General features: G+C 47.0%; 1 protein-coding gene and 1 pseudogene across 2 annotated transcripts; one reads left to right on the forward strand and one right to left on the reverse strand.

Annotated features, from left to right (window-relative positions):
- The first annotated feature begins 3,495 nt into the window (after nucleotides 1-3,495).
- Nucleotides 3,496-18,074, forward strand: LOC112310106 (sialic acid-binding Ig-like lectin 13). Of its 2 annotated transcripts, none has more exons than XM_053914988.2 (10): nucleotides 3,496-3,758; nucleotides 3,931-3,992; nucleotides 4,061-4,480; nucleotides 4,664-4,942; nucleotides 5,170-5,217; nucleotides 6,115-6,363; nucleotides 6,988-7,081; nucleotides 7,390-7,486; nucleotides 11,468-11,560; nucleotides 16,333-18,074. In XM_053914988.2, the coding sequence occupies exons 2-10, from the start codon at nucleotides 3,959-3,961 to the stop codon at nucleotides 16,522-16,524; spliced, it is 1,506 nt and encodes a 501-aa protein (XP_053770963.1). In that variant the 5' UTR covers nucleotides 3,496-3,758; nucleotides 3,931-3,958; the 3' UTR covers nucleotides 16,525-18,074. The 2 variants fall into 2 exon arrangements, with proteins under 2 accessions (XP_053770963.1, XP_053770962.1); XM_053914987.2 differs by having other exon boundaries at nucleotides 3,502-3,758; nucleotides 6,985-7,081.
- On the reverse strand, nucleotides 13,329-13,502 carry LOC112310259 (small nucleolar RNA SNORA73 family; annotated as a pseudogene).
- Nucleotides 18,075-23,382: the final 5,308 nt, after the last annotated feature.

Below are 23,382 nucleotides of genomic sequence, written 5' to 3' on the forward strand. Positions count from 1 at the left end.
CTCTCTAAAAATAACTAAATAAAATATATATTTTTAAAACAGAGTGTTCATTTGGTGATGATTCACTGAGTTGTTCTTGTGGGGGCATTTCTCTTATGTTTCTGCCCCCAAAATGTATCAAGAACACCAAATGGTTCTGAGGAGGCACTGCCTCCCATGGGTCCCCCCCACTTTCTTGTGGACCCCTCTCCAGCCACACAGTGAAAAAGTAACTGTCTGTGAAAAGAGGTGCGTGTCTCTTCTCTCAGGACGTCCTCACCGTACCCACAGGCAGATGACCCCCAGGCTGGCATTCCTGGCTCCCTGGGTCCTGCCCCCCACACTGCTGGGAGCACAGCCTGCACTGGCTAAGCCCCAGAGGCTGGAAGGCTCCGCCATGCTCTGGAGCAATGAGAAGTTGCTCCTGTGAGATACCAGTGATGAAGACAGCCGCCACGAAGGGGGAAGTGTTTACCTCTTTTGAAATTGCTCCTTCCTTTCTGCATGCTCTTTCCCACCAACCCCTTGGTAACAGAGAATCACAGCCTCCGTTTCCCACGTGTCTTGCCAGTGGGTCTCCCCTTGATGTCCGAGGTGTGTGTGAACACACAGACTCCCCAACGCTCTGCCCCAGTGTCCCCTCTGCCCAGTCCTCCTGAGGCTCCACCTCCAACAGGGTGTGAGTGACACCCCACCCCAACTGTACACCCCACATCGCAGCTCACGCCCCAAGGAGCCCAAATACCAAAACATGTATTGTGTCCCCGCTGGACAGTGACTCCTGGGACAGTGTGTGACCTTGTGAGTGGAGAGAACACGCCCACCCTGTGGATGCTGAGGGAGGAAAGATAATTGCTTCCTCAGCCCCTGGACCCAGGCCATCTCCCACATTCCCCAGTGCCAGCCTTGTCTGGGCTGACCTCCTCACACCCTACAGCCTGTGACTGGGGGATCTGGCCAGAGGGACCCATTTCTACTTTGCATAAAATGATTCCCTTTGTTCTGAATGCCTGTTCTTGTGCCAGTACCAGGCTGTTTTGATGACTATGGCTTTGTAGTATAGTTTGATATTCCAAATTTGTCCTTTCTCAGGATTGCTGAGGCTATTTGGGGATATTTTGGGAGTTCCATAGAAATTTTTGGAACATTTGTTTCACAATGTGAAATATTCCATTGTTATTTTAACAGCATTTGTGTTGGCTCTTTAGATTTCTTTGGGGAGTATGGACATTTTAATGATGTTCATTCTTCCAGCCTGTGAACACGGTGTATGCTTCCACTTGTTTGTATCTTCCTCTATTTTTCTTCAGTGTCTTATAGTGTTTTCCGTACATGTCTTTTACCCTCTTGGTTACATTTAGTCCGTGTACCTTACTTTTGTGTTGCAATAGTCAATAGGATGATTTTCTTAATTTCTCTTTCTGATAACACATTATTGCTATATAAAATGGCCACCGATATATAAATAAAAATTTTGTATATTTCTACTTTGCCAAATTCTTTTATTAGATCTAAAAGCTTTTTGGTGGAGCCTTTAGTGATATCGATCGATGGAAGAGAACACGGTGCCCAGAAGTCAAACCACAGCTTTAGGGCCAATTAATATTTGACAGAGGAATCCAGAGTGTACTATGGAGTCAAAGCAATCTCTTCAAAAAAGGGTGTTGGCAAAGTTAGGCAACTAAATGTGAGAAATGAAACTAGATCACCAACTTACACCACACTCAAAATAGATAACTTGTAAGTCAGGAGACCATAAAAATCCTAGGAGAAAACACAGGCAGTAAAATTTCAGACATCTCACCAGCAATATTTTTTCCCTATATATCCCCTAGGGCAAGGGAAAGAAAGAAGAAATAAAAAAAAAATGGGACTACATCAAACTAAAAACTGCTGCACAGCAAATGCAACCATCCACATAACGAAAAGGGAACCCAGTGTGTGGGAGAATGTGATTGCCAGTGATACATCTGGTAAGAGATTAATTTCCAAATATATCAAGAACTCACACTACTCAACACCGGGAAGATCAACAGTGCAATTTAAAAATGGACAAAGGGTCTTGGCTGGTGTGGCTCAGTTGGCTGGAACTTTGTCACGTAACCAAACGGTTGTGGGTTTGATTTCGGGCCAGAGCACACGTCTTGGTTGCAGGTTCAATCCCCATTCTGGGTGCATCAGGAGGCAAACAATCAGTATTTCTCTCTCACACCAATGTGCCTCTCTCTCCCTTTCCCTGTCCCTTGTGCTCTCTCTAAGAGCAATGAAAAACTTTCCTAGGTGAGGACAAAGTAAATTGTAAGTAATGGACAGAAGGCCCGAATGGACACAGACGCCTCTCTGTAGAGGACATGCAGAGGGCCCACAGACACATCAAAGATGCTGTGTCACTAATCACCAGAGGGATGCACATTAAAACTACAATGAGGTGTCACCTCATTACCTGTCGAACAGGCTACCATCTATAAGTCAACAATCACCAAGTGCTGGTGAGGAGGTGGAGGAAAAGGGAACCCTGGTGCACTGTTAGTGGGAGTGCAGGTGGGTGCATCCCTTGTGTAAAAACAATATGGAGTTTCTTCAAAGAATTAAAAACGGAACTGCCTTTTGATCCAGCAGTCCTACTTCTGAGAATCTGCTGTATGAATCCCAAACCACCAATCACAGGTAACATATACACATCTATGTTCATTGCAATGTTATTTACAAAGCCAAGACCTGGAAGCAGCCCAGGTGTCCATCAGCAGTTGAGTGGATAAAAAGCGCTGGTACGTTTACACAATGGAATACCACTCGGCTGTAGAAACGGAGCTCTTACCCTCGAGACAGCAGGGATGGGCCTGGAGATTATTATGCTAAGAGACACAAGCCAGTCAGTGAAAGACGAACACTACAAGATCTCACTTCTACGTGGAATCAGTGAACAAAATAAACTGATGAACGAAACAGAACCGGAGGCGTGGAGACACACACCAGACTACAGACCTCAGATGGGAGGGTAAGGGGGACTGCGTGAAAGGAGATAAAAGGATTAGCTATGTCATGGCTGGTGGGGGTCAGTGGACTGAGCACTGGACTGTGAAGCAAATGTCTCTAGTTCAATTCCCAGTCAGGGCACATGCCTGTGTTGTGGGCCAGGTCCCCAGCTGGGGACATGTGAGCAGCCACTGATCAATGTATCTCTAGCAGATTGATGTTTCCCTTCCTCCTTTTCTCCTTCCTTCACCCCTCCCTCTCAAAAGAAGGTTAGGTAAAGAACATATACACAAAGCCCAGGACGCAGACAATAGTGTGGTGAAGGTCAGGGTGTTGTGGGGGCTGGGTGGAGGTGGCAAAGTGGGGAAAAATGTGGGACGTGCGTAATAGCATCAACAATAAGAACAAGAAGTGACCTCCATGGAGGAGGGCATGAAGGGAAGCAGGAAGTGGGCCAGGGTTCTGAGGGGTGTGATTGGGCATCTCTCACCCCCGCCTGGGCCTCAGGGCTCTCCAGGGTGGACGTGGGAGCAGATGGCTGAACTCAAAGGGCTGTCCTGCCCCTGCCAGGGTCCCTCTGCAGCTTCTCCTATGACTAGTGTCATCGCTGTGACCTCACCCTCATCTTCCTGCGTGGCCTTCTGTCACTATTGCAATACTTAGTTCTAGTTTTTGAGAGACGCACCCTGAGAACCAAACTCTCCCAGAGGGAACGTGGTACCACCAGCCCCAGAGAGGCTGCTGCTGCTGCTGCTGCTATGGGACCTGCAGTGGGAGAGGGAGGCTGAGGGAGGACTGACCAGGTGGGTGTGCAGGCTCCCTGGGCTAGGGGGTGTCTGCCTGCTCTGTGCAGAGATGGGCTGAGCTCAGGCTCTGAGGTTCCTCCTGTGTGGACGGGGAGGCCCCATGTTCCTCCTCAGCTTCTGTGGTTGCCCAGCACTCCACTCCCACTGCCTTCCTCCTTTTTACACCCAGACACCCAGGGGCCCAGACACCTCCAGAGATGCTGTGGCTGCTGCTGCCCCTGCTGTGGGCAGGTGAGTGCCTGAGGGTCTGTGTGGGGTAGGTAGTGTGGGGGCTGTGGCTGACCCTTTCTTCTCTGCAGGGGCCCTGGCTCCAGATCCCAGAAACCCCCAGCAAAGGCAGAAGTCCCTGACAGTGCTGGACTGGGTGACTGTGCAGGAGTCGGTGACTGTGCAGGAGGGCCTGTGTGTCTCTGTGGCCTGCAATGTGTCCTACCGCCACTTAGGCTGGACTGAGTCTGACCCAGCTTATGGCTTCTGGTTCCGGGAAGGAGCTGTTAGAAACCAGGCTGCTCTAGTGGCCACAAACAAAGGAGATCATAAAGTGCAGGAGTGGGCCCAGGGCCGATTCCTCCTCCATGGAGACCCCGGGAACTACAGCTGCTCCCTGGACATCAGAGATGCCAGGAAGACAGATAGCGGGTCATACTATTTTCGGGTGGAGAGAGGACCTACGCTGAAATACTCTTTCCTACAGAACAAGCTCACCGTGAGTGTGACGGGTAAGGAACGGTCTCCTGGAGAGGCCACAGGGGAAGTCTAAGTGACCCTGGGGCAGGGTTGGGATGGCCCCATCCTGGGAGGTGACTGGGGGTAGAGTGTGTTGGGACTCAGAGGGAGGAGCTGGACCAAAGCCACACATGGGACCCTTGTCCTGATCCCTTGTCCCCCCTTCTCCTCATCAGACCTGACCCACACACCTGACATCCTCATCCCGGGGACCCTGGAGTCTGGCCGTCCCATGGACCTGATCTGCTCTGTGCCCTGGGCCTGTGAAGGGGGCACGCCCCCCCTCTTCTCCTGGACCTCAGCTACTCACCCCTCCCTGGTCCCCAGCAACCACAACTCCTCAGTGCTCACCCTCACCCCCTGGTCCCGGGACAATGGTGCCACACTGACCTGTGAGGTGACCTTGCCTGGTCTCAGAGTGACCAAGATGAGGACTGTCCACCTCAATGTGTCCTGTGAGAACTGGACCCAATATGGGGTCTCTGCTGGGGGTCCTGATGGCAGCAGGATGGGTGGAGGTCAGGGCCTCAGACACTGGGTGCTGGTCCTGAATCTGCTCTGGGATGGGGTCATGGGCATGCCCGCTTCCTCCTTTTCCCCACTTGAGAAGCTTCTGGGGACAAAGAGCCAATGTCTCCCTGACCTCACCACTGACTTCGGCCCCATTGTCTTTCTATCCCAGACTCTCCACAGAACTTGACTGTCACTCTCTTCCAAGGAAACAGCACAGGTAGGAAGAAGCTTGTCATGGGCTGTGGGGAGCAGAGCCTCTTCCAAACCAGGGCAGCGTGGGTCCTCCCTCATCCTGCAGTCTCCCCAGTGACCAGCCTCCCCCATGTGGGTGAACCCAGTGTCCCTCTATTCCTCCTCCCCCATGGCCTCTGTGAGCAGCTGTTCCATCACTCCCCCTGTCCCCCACCATGACTCTCCTGGCCCCTATCAGCTGCACCAGAGGAACAAGGCACCACCCACATGCAGAGCAGCCTCTCAGGGCCTCTGACCCTCCTTCTCCTGATGAGTCCTCCAGGCACGCGTTTTAATTTCCCTCTGATAGTTTACTTGATATATTTTGAGCAGGTAATATAGTCACAGGACCTACAGTTAAAAAGGCTCTGAAGTCTGTCCTCATATGCCCAGTCCCCTCTGGGGACCAGAACGGTGTCCACACACTGCTGTGAGCCTTGGTTTGTCCACCCAAAAGATCTGACGGGTCCCTCGACATCAGTAGGACTGACGTCCTCCTTCCCCCCCTTCTGTGGCGCACTCCACAGGGTGGAGGGGTGTGGCGGTGTGTATGTCATCTGCCAAAGGAGAACCACGGGCTTCCTCTTATTCTACTAACCTGAACTCTGCAGTGAGCTCTCCCGTGTCTGCTCTCCCACCTGTGTGTGTGCGTCTGTGGGCCAAGTTCCTTGAGTCAAAACACAGCCACTTCACGTGTCCTTCTAGTTTTGAGAGAAGTGGTCAAGCTGCTCTGCAGGGAGGCAGACAGTTACATTCCCACCAGGAGGGGTGACAGAGTTTGTCAGACTGTCTGTGCGCCGGTCTCTCCCCTGCTCTCTGTCTGCAGTCTTCCTCTTTCTCTTGATCTCTGTGTCACTCTGACCCTTTGACTCTTTTTCTCCAGCACCCACAGTCCTGGAGGACGGTTCATCTCTTGTAGTCACTGAGGGCGAATACCTGCGTCTGGTCTGTGATGTCGACAGCAACCCCCCTGCCCGGCTGAGCTGGACACGACAGAACTGGATCCAGAGCTCCCTGGAGCCCAAGGTCCTGGAGCTGCCCAGAGTGCAGGTCGGAGATGTAGGGAAGTTCACCTGCAAGGCCCAGAACCCTCAGGGCACCCTGCACCTCTCTGTGAACCTCCTTCTGGCCAGTGAGTGCCCCAGGGGATTGGGGAGGGGCTGGGGGAAATCAGCACCTGCTGCACCCTCGCATCCACTCAGCAGCCCCTGAACTTGAGAGGGGAGCTCAGCTCTGGTCTGGGCAGGGCTGTGAAGCCTGAAATTCCCGTGAGACTCCTAGTGTCCCTGCCTTCTTCCTGCCTGGCCATAAGTGTGGACTGGGGTGGAGGCCGGGAGGGAGAAGCAAGAGGACGGAGGTGGGTCTTGGGAGAGGGGATGGGGCTTGGACAAGTGTGTCTTGGGACACAAGTCCTTGCTTTTCAGGCCGGGATAGGATCAGGCCAGTGAGACACTGATAAACCAAAGAAACCTCAGCAATCAAGAGAGATATTACCACAGCACAGTATTTCTTTTACACAAAAAGGAATGCTCAATGAGTTTCCCACGGACCACCATTGCACATTTGAAACAAAGCCAGGATGCCAGCCAGCTCTTGTAGGCCTCTCTAGCCCCCCCCTCCCCCAGCCTCTCCTTTGTTCCTGTATTTTGCTTCTGACAAGGGAGTGAGAAAACAGAAGTGTAGAGTCCCTCAGGGTGTGGGAGGAAGACTGTGTTCTTCAATGGGAGTCACCAATAATAGTTCAATCTCTCAGCAGGAAAGCCAGGGCCTTTATCCGGAGTGACGCTGGGGGCCCTCGGGGGAGCAGGTGTCAGCACTTTGCTCTTCCTGTTCTGCATCATTGTCTTCATGTGAGCCCTGACCTTGGGGAGGGAGGGAGAGCCCTGGGCTGGGGAGGGCAGGAGGCCAAGGAACCCTAGAACCCAGAGCTGGAGGGACGTGGAGGGGTTCAGAGCCCGAATCTAGGACAGAAAGGAGGTCCCTGGCACCTGGGCAGGTGTCACAAACCTCTGGTTCCAGGAGAGGGGAGCCTGCATTCTCAATCCTGGGACCACCTCAGCCACCCCCAGCCCCTTAAGAGAGAATGGAGGGGAAGCATCAGTCTCTCCACTTCACCCAAGCTGGCCGGACTGAGTCACTCTCTGATCTCTTCACTCAGAGTGAGGTCCTCCAGGAAGAAAGCGGCAAGGGCAATAGCAGACTCGGGGGACACAGGAATGGAGGGTGCAGTTGACACCACAAGGACAATCTCTCAGGTAAGTGACCTGGACACCATCCAGAATCTCACCTGGACACCTCCTCCAGGATGACCTCCTGGATTGCTCTGCTCAGCATGGCCAAGGTTGCTCTCCTCATCTCCTCCTCTGCCCAGATTCCTCACCCCCACCCCAATCTTGCTCACAGCACAACAGCCTCCTCCTCTTTCTTTCAGGCCAGGAACAGAGGACTCACCTTCTCTCTGTTCTCCCTTTCTTCTCCCATGACTGCAAATTCACCACATCTTTTCCTCTTAAGAACAGCTACTATTGGTGCCCCTCTCTCCGTCTTGACCTCCATTTTTGCCAAAGCTATTGATTCTCTTCCTGGATCCCCTCGTTTTCCTGCTTTCAGTCCATCTCGCCAGTGGTGATTGTATAAAGGCCATCGGTCCAGATGCCATTGAGCATCTTTTTGCTCCCGTTGCCTAGATCAGAAGCTGGCAAACGTTTTCTTTTCTCTTCTTTTTAATCCTTGCCCAAGGATATGCTTATTGATGAGAGAGAGAGAGAAAAAGAGAGAGAGAGAGAAAGAGAGAGAGAGAGAGAGATGGAAAGAAACATTGATGCAAGAAAGAAACATTGATGGGTTGCCTTCTTGCACACCCCCCGATGGGGGATCGAACCCTCAACTTTTTGGTATAAGGGACAAAGCTCCAACCCTCTGAACCACTCAACCAGGGGGGAAAACCTTTTCTATAAAAGGCTAGAGAGTAAATATTTTTGGCTTTGTGGGCCATACAGTCCCTTTCGCAGCCACTCAAATCCGCTGCTGTGGTGTGAAAGCAGACATACACCATCTGTAAATGAATGAGTATGGTTGTGTTTCAATAAAACTTTATTTACAATAACAGGCAGTGGGCCGATCTGACCATTGGACTGTAGTTTACTAACTCCTGACCTGCAGAATAAAGCCCAAACTCCTCAGTCTGCAGCTCTGCATGTGCTGGCCACACGAATGCCCACCCAGGAGGGCTGGGGTTAGGGTGAGGTGAGTGAGGCATTCGCCTCAGAAGCAAAATTCAAGGGAGCACCAAAAATCTCAGTAGTCAAGATAAGCAGTGTTTTAATGAACAATTTTTCCTTCCTTTAAATTTTTTTAATTTTAATTTTAATTTTTCTCTTTCTTTTTAAAATATATTTTATTGATTATGCTATTACAGTCGTCCCATTCCCCCCCCACCCCGCTTTATTCCCCTCTGCCCACCTGCATTCCCTCCTCCCACCTGCATTCCCCCACTCAGTTCATGTCCATGGGTCATACATGTAAGTTCCTTGGCTTCTCCATTTCCCATACTGTTCTTAACACCCCCCTGTCTATTTTGTACCTACCATTTATGCTTCTTATTCCCTGTACCTTTTCCCCCATTCCCCCTCCCCCTCCCCCTCCCCGCTGATAACCCTCCCTGTGATCTCCATTTCTGTGACTGTTCCTCTGCTAGTTGTTTGCTTAGTTCATTTCTGTTTTTGTTATTTTAGGTTTGGTTGTTGATAGTTGTGAGTTTGTTGTCATTTTACTGTTTGTATTTTTGATCATCTTCTTTTCCTTACATAAGCCCCTGTAATGTTTCATCTAATAAGGGCTTGGTGATGATGAACTCCTTTAACTTGACCTTGTCTGGGAAGCACTTTATCTGCCCTTCCATTCTAAATGATAGCTTTGCTGGATAGAGCAATCTTGGATGTAGGCCCTTGCCTTTCATGACTTGGAATACTTCTTTCCAGCCCCTTCTTGCCTTCAAGGTCACTTTTGAGAAATCATCTGACAGTCTTATGGGAACTCCTTTGTAGGTAACTGTCTCCTTTTCTCTTGCTGCTCTTAAGATTCTCTTCTTATCTTTAATCTTGTGTAATGTAATTATGATGTGCCTTTATGTGTGCTTCCTTGGATCCAACTTCTTTGGGACTCTCTGAGCTTCCTGGACTTCCTGGAAGTCTATTTCCTTTGCCATACTAGGGAAATTCTCCATTATGTTTTCAACTAAGTTTTCAATTTCTTGCTCTTCTTCTCCTTCTGGCACCCATACGATTCAGATGTTGGAATGTTTAAAGTTGTCCCAGAGGTTCCTAAACCTCTCCTCACTTTTTTGAATTCTTGTTTCTTCATTCTTTTCTGGTTGAATGTTTATTTCTTCCTTCTGCTCCAAACTGTTGAATTGAGCCCCGGTTTCCTTCCTGTCACTTTTGGTTCCCTGTACCTTTTCCTTTATTTCACTTTTCATAGCCTTCACTTTTTCTTCTATTTTGCGACCATACTCAACCATTTCTGTGAGCATCCTGATTACCAGTGTTTTGAACTATGCATCTGACAGGTTGGCTATCTCTTCTTCATCATTTAGTTACATTTTTTTTCTGGAGCTTTGATCTGATCTTTCATTTGGGCCATATTTTTTTTTTTTGTTTGTTTCAGCACGTCTGTGGAGCCTTAGGTGTTCACCAGAGCTGGGCAACCCACATTGTTCCCTTATGGCACTGTACTGAGGGAGGGGTCAGAGAGGAAATAGGGCTGCTTGCTCGGCTCTCATCCTGCTTTCAGTCACTTCCCCTGCCACCCACAGCAAATTGGGTCCTTCTGGTGCTGATTCCTGGGTGGGTGAGTTTGTGTGCATTCTAGGACTCTGTGGGTCTCTCCAACAAACTCTCCTGTGAGGCTGGGAGTTTCTCCTGCTACCACAACCCCCACAGGTTTTTCTAGTCAGAGGTTTTGAGGCTTTCTTTCCCTGAGCTGGAACCTGGGCTTACGTGGTCTGTCTCACTCCCCAGTTTTTCCTCTTGGTTTATCTGCATGCAAATGTGGGACCACCCTGTCTGCCAGCTGCTACCTTGCCTGGTCCTCCATCTACCGCCTTGACTCGCATCCTCTCCATCCTGGCTACCCATCTCTGACCCTCCTACTGGTCTGGATGAATGTTTCTTTAACTCCTTGGTTGTCGGACTTCCATACAGTTTGATTTTCTGGCAGTTCTGGTTATTTTTTGTTTTTAAATTTGTTGTTGTCCTTCTTTTGGTTGTGTGAGGAGGCACAGTGTATCTACCTACGCCTCCATCTTGGCCGGAAGTCCTAAAATGTTTTTTAATTTTTAAATTGCACCTGGCATTCAATATTATATTAGTTTGGGGTGTACAGCATAGTGATTAGACATTCATGTAACTTAGGATATGATGACCCCATAATTCTAGTACCCGGGCTGACACTATACATAGTTATTGGAACATTATTGACTGTATTCCATAGGCTGTACTTTACATCCCCGTGAGTATTCTGTAACTGCCAGTTTGTATGCTTAGTCCCTTCACCTTTTTCACCCAGTCCCCCAACTCCCTCTGCTTTGGCAACTATCAATTCATTCTTTGTAGCTACCGATCTGTTTCTATTTTATTTGTTCCATTTATTTTGTGTTTTGTTCTTAGATTCCACGTATAGGTGAAATCATATGGTGTTAGTCTTTTTGTGTCTGACTTATTTCACTTAGCATAATACTCTCTATGTCCATTTATGTTGTTGCAAATGGTAAAATTTCACTTTTTTAATGGCTGAGGAATGTTCCATTGTAACCGTGTAACATATCTTCTTTATCCAGTTGTTTGTTGATGGACACGTAGGTTGCTTCCATATTTGGGGTATTGCAAGGCATGATTTTTCTTAAAAGTCAAAATTAATAAAAAAAATCCATGATGAGCAAAATATCAAAAATCTAAACAATGACAGAATCAACACACTGACATTAGTTAAAAATTATTTAAGATCATAACTTAGTCAAGAAAAATAGTCAGACACAGCAGCATTCTCAGCTGAAAATGAGAAAAACAAGGATGTTAATTTTGAAAATGTTCTTTCTGTGACTGCTTTCGGTGAAGCCCCAAAACCAAACTTATAATACATTGTGGTTTGGGTATAAATAAAATATTGAAACTTAAAATAAAGTTTTAACATACCACTTTTCAGGTTTTAAAAAAAAGATTTTATTTATTTGTTTTTAGACAGAGGGGAAGGGAGGGAGAAAGAGAAGAGAAACATCAATGTGTGGTTGCCTCTTGCGCGCTCCCCCGCTGGAGACCTGGTCTGCAACCCAGGCAAGTGCCCTGACTGGGAATTGAACTGTGACCCTTTGGTTCATAGGCTGGTGCTCAATCCATTGAACCACACCAGCCAGGCTCAGATTTTCAATAACATTTTAGTTATTTTCATGTTCTGGAAAAAACCTGGTCATTAAAAATATATAAAACATATATAAAGGGTGCACACATTTTGTTTTCTGTCTCAAGCTCCAGTTGGTTCAGAAGGGCACTCTTAGTAATCTTGAGTTTGTTTAAATGTTTGATCTTTTGGTCTCCATGAATTTTTTTGCATTCATTTTGATTTTAAAACCTTGCTTAAAATATTATTCTCTCAAGTAGAAGGTTTTTGGCACTGCTTTTTATTTTGCACTCACTCTAATCCCAACCTCACTCTCTTGCCAGGCCCCTGCCTTTTCACTCTACAAAAGTTCATTCCATCCACACTGGACTTTTCATTGTTAGCAAGCAGAACAAGGCTATTGTTGCCTCTGGGTCTTTGCATGGGCTGTTCCTCCCTTCTCAAACACTCTTCCTTCCTATTTCTACTCATTCATTCCTGTTCTGTCTTTATCTTCCTATGTAAGTATCACAATTTTACCTTACTTATTGCATTCAGTGTGTGACTGAAATCCTCTGAAGGGTTTTGAGCAGCAGAGTAAAATAATTCTTTCATTTATTAACTCATTCAGGAAATATTATTATTATTGAGCACATACCAAATGACAAGGTGCCAGGGACCCATCTATGAAAAAAAATTTACATCTTGAGCTCAATGAAGTTTTATTCTAGGCAGAGGGATATACCTAAGCCAAACAACCAAACAACAAATACATGGATAGAATGTGAAAAAGAGACACATACTTTGGAGAAAATTCAGAGCACAGGGAATAGGGGCTGCTGGGACGATGGTTTGTGAAGGGTTTTTTTTTTTTGTACTTTATTTGTTGTGGTAGAAAACATAACATAAATATACCACTTTCATTATTTTAAGTGTATAATAGTGCAACATATTTCTAGAACTTTTTCATCTTGGAAAACAGGAACTCTGCACTCGTTGAATAACATCTACCCACTTCCCCCACTATGTCTGCCCCGGGCAACCACCATTCTGTGTTCTGTTTCTTTGGGTTTAACTTCTCTAGATAACTCCTATAATGGAATTGTACAGTGATTTGTCCTCTTGTGACTGGCTCATTGCACTTAGCATTATGTCCATGCTGTAGCATGTGACAGAATTTTTTTTAATCTTAATTTACACACACACACACAGATATATATATATATATATATATATATGTATATATATATATATATATAATCACATTTTCTTTACCTATTCATCTGTCGATGGCTATTTGGGTTACCTCCATCTCTTTGCTACTGTGAACAATGCTGTAATAAACATAGGTATGCAAATATCTCTTTAAGATCCTGTTCCCAATTCTTTTGCCTAAATACTCAGGAGTAGGATTCCTGGATCATATGGCAGTGGGTTTGTTTGGTTTTGTTTTTTTGAGGAGCCTCCATACCATTTTGCACAGCAGCTATACCACTTCACATTCTACCTGCAGTGCAGAATTTTCCAGTTTCTCCCCATCCTTGCCAACACATTATTTTTTGTTTTGTTTTAGTTTGGATTTTTACAAAGCGGCCACACTAATGATGTGAAGTGATATCTCATTGTTGTTTTGATTTGCATTTCTCTAATGATGAGTGATGTTGAGCATCTTTTCATGCTTTCTGGCCATTTGTATATCTTTTTTTTTTTTTTTTTTTTTTTACTAAATGTTTCCTGCATGGTTTGTCTCCTCAGTCATTGTCCAAAGGACTCTGAGAAACTGTAGGAATATGCAGGAACAGACTCAAGGCCCAGCTTTCTCTCCAACATTGTGGGAAGGGACTGTACATCACAGGGCAGAGCCCTATGATTTGTATATCTTCTTTACAAAAATGTCTAATTCAAATTCTGTGCCCAGTTTTAAATAGCTTTAAATTTTTTTGACTTGTATGAGTTCCTTGTATATTCCTTATGATAAGGATATTAACCACCTTATCATATATATGATTTGCAAATATCTTTCCCCATTGCATGGGTTGGCTTGTGGTTTTTGTTAGTGATGTTTGAGCAACGGTTTGAGAGTCTGCTGTTTGACTGTATGATTGAAGAGCGCTTGGAGAAGAGGGAACAGCAGGTGCAAATGCTCAGAAACAGGAGGCCGAGCAGTGAATGGAGAAGCAACCAGGCCATGTGGTCAGACGGAGAGGGGCAGGGGCCAGCAAACAGGAAATGAGTTTGGAGGAGTCAGCGTGTGTGTAAATCATGTGTGCAGGCATTTGGGTATCTTTGAGCAGAGGAAGAACATGATCCAACTCTTGTTCTCAATGGAAGCTCTGACTGCTGTGTGCAGAAGAGGCTGCGTGGCAGGGACCTTAGAAAGGAGGCTGGCGAAAAATTGCAGGCAGGAGATGGTGGCTGGAACCAGGCTGCCAGGGGGTGGGGCCTGACTAGAATCTGGATGAATTCTGAAGTTAAGGCTAAAGGGATTTGCTAATAGATTGGGAGTGTGGTATGATTGACAGGAAGGGGTCAAGGGTGCTTCCTACATTTTTGTTCTGAGCAGCCAGAAATAGAGATGTCAATCACTGAGGTTGAGACTGCTGTAGGAGGAACAAATATGGGAAAGAAAAGGAAGTTCAGCCGTGGCTGGTGTGGCTCAGTGGATTGAATGCCAGCCTGTGAACCAAAAGGTCACTGGTTTGATTCCCACTGAGGGCACATGCCTGGGTTGTGGGCCAGGTTCCCAGTTGGGGGCATGTGAGAGGCAACCAATGGATGTATCTCTCGCATACTGATGTTTCTCTCCCTCTCTTTCTACTTCTTTCCCCTCTAAAACAAGTTTAAGAAGAAAAGGAAGTTCAGCTTAAATATGTTGAGTTTTGTGTGCTTTTTGGGCAAGGGGATGGGGATTTCAAGTATGCTGTTGGATCAGAGTCTATAGTTCCAGAGAAGGGAAATGGGCTGCAGGTACAGATTTGGAAGCCATCCACCCATAGATGAATGAAGCCCATCTACTGATCAAGATGACAAAGTGATGCCAAAGAAAAGAGTCTGGGGTTGCTCTGATATTTAGGGTCAGGAAGGTGGCAGGCAACCAGCAAGAGGGTTGCCAGCAAAGCTGATGGACCCAGAAAATGTTGACATTTTGAAATGAAGTTAAGAAAGGGCTTTGTTTAGAGAAAGCATGCAACCAAGTTGCCTGCAGCTGCAAAGTCCAGAAAGGTGAGGCCTGGAAGATGACCACATGGATTTCATGGAGGTCACTGGTGTTCTTGATAATAGCAGTGTGGGAACTAGTGGTGTGTCTGTGTCTTAACTGAAACAATCAAGAGGAATGAGAGGGGTGAAAACATCAATTCAGTTGAAGCGTTCTGTTCTGTTGTCTAGCACCTGTTGCTTTCTGCTGTGTGAGACTGTATTAGTTTCCTGTTGCTGCTATAACAAACTTCACAAAGCAAGTATTTCCAACGACATAAACTTATTATCTTACAGTTTTGGGGGAGGATGGCGGTCACAAGTCTAAAATGGATTTCACTGGGTTAAAATCAAAGCGTTGGCTGGTGGGACTGAGTTCCTCCTGGAAGCTCCTATATTTTCTTGCCTTCCCCAGTGTCGAGAGGTCACCTGCATTCCTAATTTGGTGGCCCTGTCCTCCAGGCCAGAAGCATTAGTACTTGTACCTTCAAATCTCTCTCTGCCTCATTCTTTTACTTGTAAAGACCTTTGTGATCCCATTGGGGACAGCCAAATAATCCAGGATCGTCTCCCCATATCTATATTATTAACTTAATTCCACGTGCAAAGTCCCTTATAGGTCCCAGGGGTTAGCATGTGAATATCTTTGGGGACTGTTATTTGCCTATCACAGAGTATTGCTTCTTTTTTTAAAATTTATTTCTTTACTTTTAGAGAGAGGAGAAGGGAGGGAGAAAGAGCAGGAGAGAAACACCACTTAGTTGCCTCTCACACACCCCTAACCAGGGACCTGACCCACAAAGCAGGCATGTGCCCTGACAGGGAATCAAACCAATGGCCTTTTGGTTTGTGGGATGACGCCCAGCCCACTGAGTCACACTGGTCAGGGCCAGAGCATCATTTTTTTGACCGACTTGTCCTCCCTCTCAACTGTGAACTTCCCAAGAGCAGGTGCCATGTCTGGAAAAAAAAAATACCCTGTAATTCTCTGTCACTTATCCAGTTACTGTCTATCATATTACAATTCATAATTAGATATTTATTTGCTGAACTGATGTTTTGCTGCTTCTTTCAGTTAAAGGGGAAGCTGCAAGAAGTCAGGGCCTGTGTCTGCCTTTTCCACCACAATATGTCCAGCACCCAGCTCAGGGCCTTGCCCACGGGGGTGGGACAGAGGCTCCATCAGACACCAGGCTTTGGGGTCAGAAAGGACTGGATCGCATCCTGGTTTCACCTGGGACTCTGAACATGCTACCTACCTGGTTCGACCTCAGTTCCCATATCTATAAAATGGAGATTATGATAATGTTTTCATTATGAGATTGTTTGGGAATTTAATGAGATTAGCAAGCACCAAATAAGGTGCTCACGAAGTATTAACTATTTGAGGAAAGCATGAGTGAAGGACATCTCAACAAAAATGTGTGTGGGGTGAATGGATGAAGCTATTCATGGGCTTCCCTCCTGGATACTCTCTGCCTTATCTTGTCCTCATGGTTTCACTCTTTTTTCCCCCCACTTTCTGTCTACTCAGGGTCCCCTGATTGAATCCGGTCCAGACAGCCTCAGAGACCACCCTCCTCCAGCTCTGGCTGTCTCTTCCTTGGAAGAAACAGGAGAGATTCAATATGCAACCCTGAGATTTCAACAGATGAAGCCTAGGAACCCTCAGGAACAGGAGGAGGTCCCTGAAAATGAGTACTCGGAGATCAAGATTTCCAAGTGAGAACTGCAGAGGCATGGCCCTGGCTTGAGGAACACAGCCCCTGGTGGCAAAGAAAAAGAAAAAAAAAAAAAACAGGGGCTGATTCCTGTAGAATTAAAAACCCTCTGGGTGATGAGTTAGACAGGGGCAGATAAGTTACAGTGGAAAGAACATTGGCTCTGGACCCAAAGAGTTACGAGTTCAAATCCACACTCTGCCCCTTTACTGAGTAAGTGACAGTCAGATCCCTGCCTCTCTGTGCTTCCATTTCCTGCCCTGTGAAATAAGCTGAGAAGATTTGCCTGCAAGCGTGTGTTGAGAATCACAGGAATAGAACCCTATCAGAGCGCCTGGCTGGGTTTCTGGGCTTTGAACAAAAAGTTCCCACCAGGAATTTCTCCTGGCTCTGGAGGTGACCAGCATCAGTCCCTTGCATGCTGAGGCCCCTCCCCCTGGAATGCCCCACCCGGTCTTCATCTGCCTGTGCCTTTGAAAGTGGGGCTCAGGGAGTGAACTTCTGGGTTGAGATGAGAGTCAAGCAGGAGCTCATGATGTCCCCCCATAAAGACAAACCAAATGAATGAGAAAGGGTCCCAAGCTGACCACGTGACTGTCTGATGAATGAAAGGACATGATCTGAAAGTTCACTGCCAACAACCAAATGAGGAAAGGAGGAAGTCACCACAGTCCCTCAGAAGTTGCCTTGCTGGACAGAAGTCAAAGGATTGGGGGAAGCCTTAAACATTCCCTAAATATGTACCCCGCCCCAGCCCATTTAGAATGGCAGCAAAAACACGGGGCACCAAGGAATAACTTAAAAAAACATGCAATGTGTCTGGACTAAAAAATACAGAATACTGCTGGCAGGAATTAAAGAAGATACAAATGAATGAAAAAATATACCATGTTTATGATTGCAAGACAATATTGTTAAAATGTCAGTTTTCTCTGTGTTGATTTAAAGTAGTCTGTATATATGTGTGTGTATACACACACACACACATTGACAAGTTGGGTTTGAAAATTTCTATGGAAATGTAAAAGACCTAGAACGGTTGAACAATCTTGAAAAATAAGAAGAACACTGGAGAAATCAGACTTTATTATAAAGTTTGAGTAATCAAGAGAGTGTGCCATGATATGGGGGAGAGAAAAAGGGATAGAAAGAGAGAGAGAGAAAGAATTTATTTGAATAGCATCCAGTCTCTTTAATTGGGAAATAACAAAATTTTTAACAAATGATGGTAGAACAAGTGAATCAAGTTTTGGAAAAATGAATCTTATAAATTATGCAATTGGTTTATATAACTGGAATCATATAGTATGTACTCTGTGTCTTTTTTTAAAGCTTGGCGTTGTAGTTTTTGAGATTCATTCATATTGCTGTGCATGTCGGTATTGTGTTGCCCTTTGCAGCTGGGTAGGAGTCCACTGTGTGAGCACATCACGGCTTGTTTACCCATGGTTAGGGTTAGGGTTAGGGTTAGGGTTTGGGTTAGGGTTAGGTTTTTCTGTTGACAAACATTTGGTTTGTTTCCAGTTTTTGGCGATTATGAATAAAGCTGCTGTGAGCATATTTGTACATGGCTATTTCAAGGTGTGTTTTCCTTTCTCTCAAGTTTTGGGCAGCAGGGCCCAGAGGAAACAGCGAGGTCAGAGACACAGGTTGGGAGCTCCAGGGTCTCTGGGACCTCTCTGTGGGGACCAGCATCCAGCAGGCAGCTAGACAGGTGGGTGGTCATGAGCTGAGGAGGGAAGTAAGGACTGGAGGTGGCCAGCGGAAAACATCAAGGTGTCCGGTAATCCTGACCACAAATACTCACTGCTGTGGGTTGAACTGTGTCCTCTAATACCTGTGAGTACGATTTTATTTGGAGAATGGGTCTTTGCGATGTAATCAAGTTATTACGAGGTCAGATTGGATTAGGTGTGAGCCTAAATCCAGCCTCTGATGTTCCTCGCAGAAAGAGGGAAATTTGGATGCAGAGACACATGTAGGGAAAACGGCGATATCACAATGGAAGCAGAGACTGGCGTTACGATGCCACAGAGCAAGGGATGCTGAGGATTTCTGGTAACCACCAGCAGCTAGAAGAGGCAAGAAGGATCCTCCCTGGAGCCCTCCAAGAGAGCACAGCCCTGCCACCACCTTCATTTTCGTCTGCTAGCCTCCAGAACCGTGAAAAAACACATTTCTGCAGTTTTGAGCTACCCAGTTTGTGGTCATTTATCACAGCGGCCCCAGGAAGTGAATACATTGGCTCAGTACCTACTAGGCATCAAATCTTCACTTACCCTGTCTCAGTCAGTCCTCACGGTGGCTCTTGAGAGGGTTGGCACTGTCTCCACATCACAGCGGAGGTGCCAGTGAGTGGCTTGAAGCCACGAGGGGGCCTTCATCAGCGGGCCCTGGGGGGTTTGCCTGCGTCCAGGCACTAAGTGCTTGTGAATTTTCAAACAGTCCAACAATGGTGGCCACAACTGCCAGGCTGGCCGTCCACACGCCCACAGATTCAGCCAGCAGGGAGTCTCTGTCTCTCTCTGTGTCTGTCCGTCTCTCTCCTGCTCTCACTCTCTCCTTCCCTGCTCCTTTCTTTGCATCTTTCCTCTTCCCTCCCTCTTCCTTTCCTTTCCTTTCTTCTATTGTAACTCCGAGAGTAATAAACATACTTGTCTATATACTTTTGGGCACATCCATAAAGACAGCTCTGAAAAAAACTTCCCAAAATGGCATTATGGGGGTCTGAGCTCACTTCATGCTCTTTTAACTTTCTTGATTTTTTTTCCTGATTATAAGAGCAATGTATATACTTTGGGAGAAGAACACAGTTTTCGAATATATGGCAAAGTGTAAAGAAGGACGTTCAGAGACAGCACTGTTAATAATTAACATTTTTCCACAATATTTCTACAGGTGTCTATATTCACATTTTTATGTACACACACAAAACTGTGGCACACACATAGTGCACATACTCTATCTGCATCAATAAATTAACCCATGCTTTTAATAATTATGGCCCTGTCAGGTGCTGCTTTGCATTGGCATTTCCAAGTCATCAAGTTATGAGCCTTTTCTGCATCGGTAGGCCCCTTTTCCCAGCGCAGTCCCTAACAGGTGACAGATTAGCTCAACGTGTGCTGTGCCCACATAAGCAATTACCGCCTGTCGGGCATTTATAGGTTGTGCCGTTTCCCTGCCACCAGCAGGGCTGAGGTGGTATGTCTTTGCAGCGTCTCTGAAGGACGCTGCTTTTGCTGGTGGGGAAGAGGCCTTAGAATTAGAGCACAGTGCTCCATGCATGACCCGCCCCAAGCTGTAGCCCATTGGCTGGCTCTGATTGACAGCTGGAGCAGCCAATGGCCACTCTGCCCGTGATGTCACCCTGCAGGTTCTAGGCGGGGTCTCCAGACCTTTTCCAGGAGCCTGCGGCTCCTAACCTCGTGTGACTGCCAGTGTCCCCTGTCTTCACTGTCTCCTATGAGTACCAGCACACCCCATAGCCTAGCCCATCTCTTTGGGGGGACTCAGCCCTTCTATATCACCCATCCCTTACTTCCTTGACCATCTGGTCTTGTCCTCCGGGTCCAAGGCAGATCCTCACAGACCCCGGTTTGTCCTAACGGGAAGAGATGAGGGAAGAAGTCGCGCCTCAGGTCCATAGGAAACTGAGAGAATGCAGGGGAGTCCTGGGTACATGAGGGGTCAGCTTCTTCTACACAACCCTCCTGGGTGCGGGACCAGGAGTAGGAGGTGATGAATCTGGAGGCTGAACCTCTGTACCAAGAGTCCTCAGCATTCCATATACTTTTAAAATATTTTGGAGGTCTTAAGGTAGGAAGCTACCGGGCAGGGGATGGATGAAGGGAGAAGAGGCCGAGTATACCTGGGGAAGAAGTGGGCACTCTGTGGCTTAATTATTGATGATGATGATTATGATGATAATTTATGCCACATCTGTTACAATATATGCCAGGCACTATAGTAGATGATTTATAGAAATTATCTTGAGCCCTCCCAACAGTTACACAGGTAGATGCTTTAACTCCATTTTGTAGGTGAAGAAACAGGAATTCAGAGCAGGAATGTCACTTGCCCAAAGACACAGGGCAAAAGAGAGAGAGAGAGAGAGAGGTCAATATTCTAAACCTGGCCTCTGACTCCCAGCCCCCCTGCTTCATGCCAGACTGGAAACCTCAGAGAAGGCGTCTCTCAGAGGGAATGGGACAATGAAAATGTTGGGTTGACTCTTGGCTGTGAGGGGGGGCTATGCCTGGCTAGGAGGCTTCCTCTAGGATGTAGAAGAAGAGGTGAACCACATCCCCTGGAAACATTCTTAAACTCCCTAGAGTTGATCACAACCAGTTTAGAAATTTTACACTGAATAATGATGATGGTATTAATAGCAGCATCTAAGATTCTACCGAGTGCTTACTACATGGCCAGCTTTCTTCCAAGGTCTTTATCGGTAATACCTTCCTCTGTCCCCATAGCAGACAGCCCTGCGAGGTTGGTATCGGTGTCACTCCCATTTTACAGGCGGCAAACTAAAACACAAGTGGGCTAATTTGCCTACTGTCACACTGATGGCCGAAACTATAACCTCCTTGACATGGAAACCATACAATGATCACAAATAGGCTCAATATGGCCCTGGCAGGTGTGGCTCAGTGGATTGAATGCCAGCCTGCGAACCAAAGGGTGGCCGGTTTGATACCCAGTCAGGGCACATGCCTGGGTTACGGGCCAGGTCCCCAGTAGGGGGTGTGTGAGAGGCAACCCCACATGGATGTTTCTCTCCCTCCCTTCTTCTCTCTCTAAAAATAATTAAAATCTTAAGGAAGATGACATTCAAGATAACATCCATACATCCTGGAATACGCCAGGCTAACTTCATGATGCCACTTCTGTGAAGTACCTAAAACATTCGGACTCAGAGCAGCAGACACAGTCGTGGCTTCCAGGGCCTGGAGGGAGGGAAAACAGTGGGTTGCCCTCAACGGGTGTAGTTTTGAAGCAGGGTGCAGCCAAGAGGAGGGCCCCAAGAAGGGATTTGTAATGGGGTGCAGGACTCGGGGTGTCCAGGAAATATTAGAAAAATGTGTATAGGATGTCCTCACCCCCACAGGCCTGAGCCAAGGGGGATGGGACACATGGAACAGGGCCATTCAGAGCTGTTTTGGGTAGCAAGAGCTTTGCAGCTAACCCCTGGCACAGTCATTTAACATATCTATAACCTTTAACTGGTTTCATGGATGTGTTAAGTAGCTGTGGCCCTGCTTTGAGCCAGGGAGATGGGAGTGACTTCCACCCAAGGTGGGACTGGGAAGCAACTCCCCCTGGTTACAGGGCCTGCGTGAGAGCTTGGAGATGATTGGCTCCATGCCATGGGGCCACACCTGCCCAGACTTACTATGGCAGCCCAGTAAAGCTGGAAGAATACGGGGATGCTGGCAGGTGTAGCTGACTGTAGGAGGAGTCGGAAATGGGGCTGCAAAGGAAGCTGGGCGCTGGGATTTAAACCTAGGCCTGGCAGCCATAGAGATGAGTAGACCACCCGGCTCTGAAGTAAAAAAGGAGAGACCACGCGGCTCCAAAGTAGTAGAAGGAGGACCACAAGGTTTTGGGGAAGGAGAAAGAAGAGACCATGCGGCTCTGAAGGAAGGAGTGAACCACGAGGCTCTGAAGCAAGTAGATAGATAGAGGTCCATGTGGTTCTGAAGTGGGGAAAAGAACCACGCGGTTCTGAAGGAGAGTAAAGAGGACCACGAGGTTTTGGAGTGCTTCTTCTTGCCACGCGGCTTAGGCAGCAGGAGAGACTTTGCAGCCATAGAGAAAGGGGAGAGAGGACTCTTGCTGCTGGGCCATGAGAAGGTGCCACATGGCTTTGGATTAACTGGAGATCGCAGCAGCCACACAGCTGATGGTGCCGGGAGCCTGAATCACGGACTTCTACTTCCTTTCCTGAGACACGGTACCCCGGACTGGGCACAGGGAGAGGGAAGGACTGTGCATCTGTGGGTATTCTAGAGGACTTTAGTATCTTATTGAAGACATTAGGTCATTATTCTAAGTTTGTGTAACTTTTAAATAAACAATTCCTTTCCTTTTCACCAGTCTCTGGCATTGAGAGACGTCTTTCCTCTGGCGGAGGGCATTGCGAACCTAGCAGGTGGGCGTGGGGGGAAGGAACCTCCAGAGACAGAAAGGCGGAATCCTTTCTGTAATAATTTATCGTGAACCACCCCCACCCCCTTGCTCTGTAACAGTTTCAGTGACGCAAGATGAATACATTGTAGAGATCTGTGCTACACGGTGCCCGCAGTTCCTGATGCTGCACTGTGCGCTTAAAGCTTTTGATAAGAAAGCAGATCTCGGTTTACATTTTCTTAAAGCAAACCAAACTCCGAGAGACACGAGGCACGGGGAAACATTGAGAGGCCATAGACATGTTTCTAATCTTCATTATAGTTATGGTTTAAACAGGTGTGTGCCTATGCCCTAACATACCAGATTTCGTCCATTGTGTGCTCTTTTTTGTATATCCATGATACCTCAATAAATCAATTCATCATCATATTCCTACAGCGGAAATCAATCACTACAGACCCCAGTGGGTGGTCAGAAAGCTCAAACGATCTACTGTAGGTAAAGAATTTAGAACAGTAATTAATTGACACGAAATACACATACTAATTGGCTTTAGGCAATTAACCAGGCCATTTCGCACTTATTACAGGAGTCCCAGATACCCTTTCACCTGATTCCAACAGCCGCTAGAGGAGGACCAGACATTGAAGAGTCAATACTGCCATCTAGTGGCTAAAACCTGAGTTTCTGCCTCTGCAGGTTCCCACAGGAAGGTGGTCCGAGCAGCC

This window comes from Desmodus rotundus, chromosome 12 (assembly GCF_022682495.2).
Source record: "Desmodus rotundus isolate HL8 chromosome 12, HLdesRot8A.1, whole genome shotgun sequence".
Lineage (NCBI taxonomy): Eukaryota > Metazoa > Chordata > Mammalia > Chiroptera > Phyllostomidae > Desmodus > Desmodus rotundus.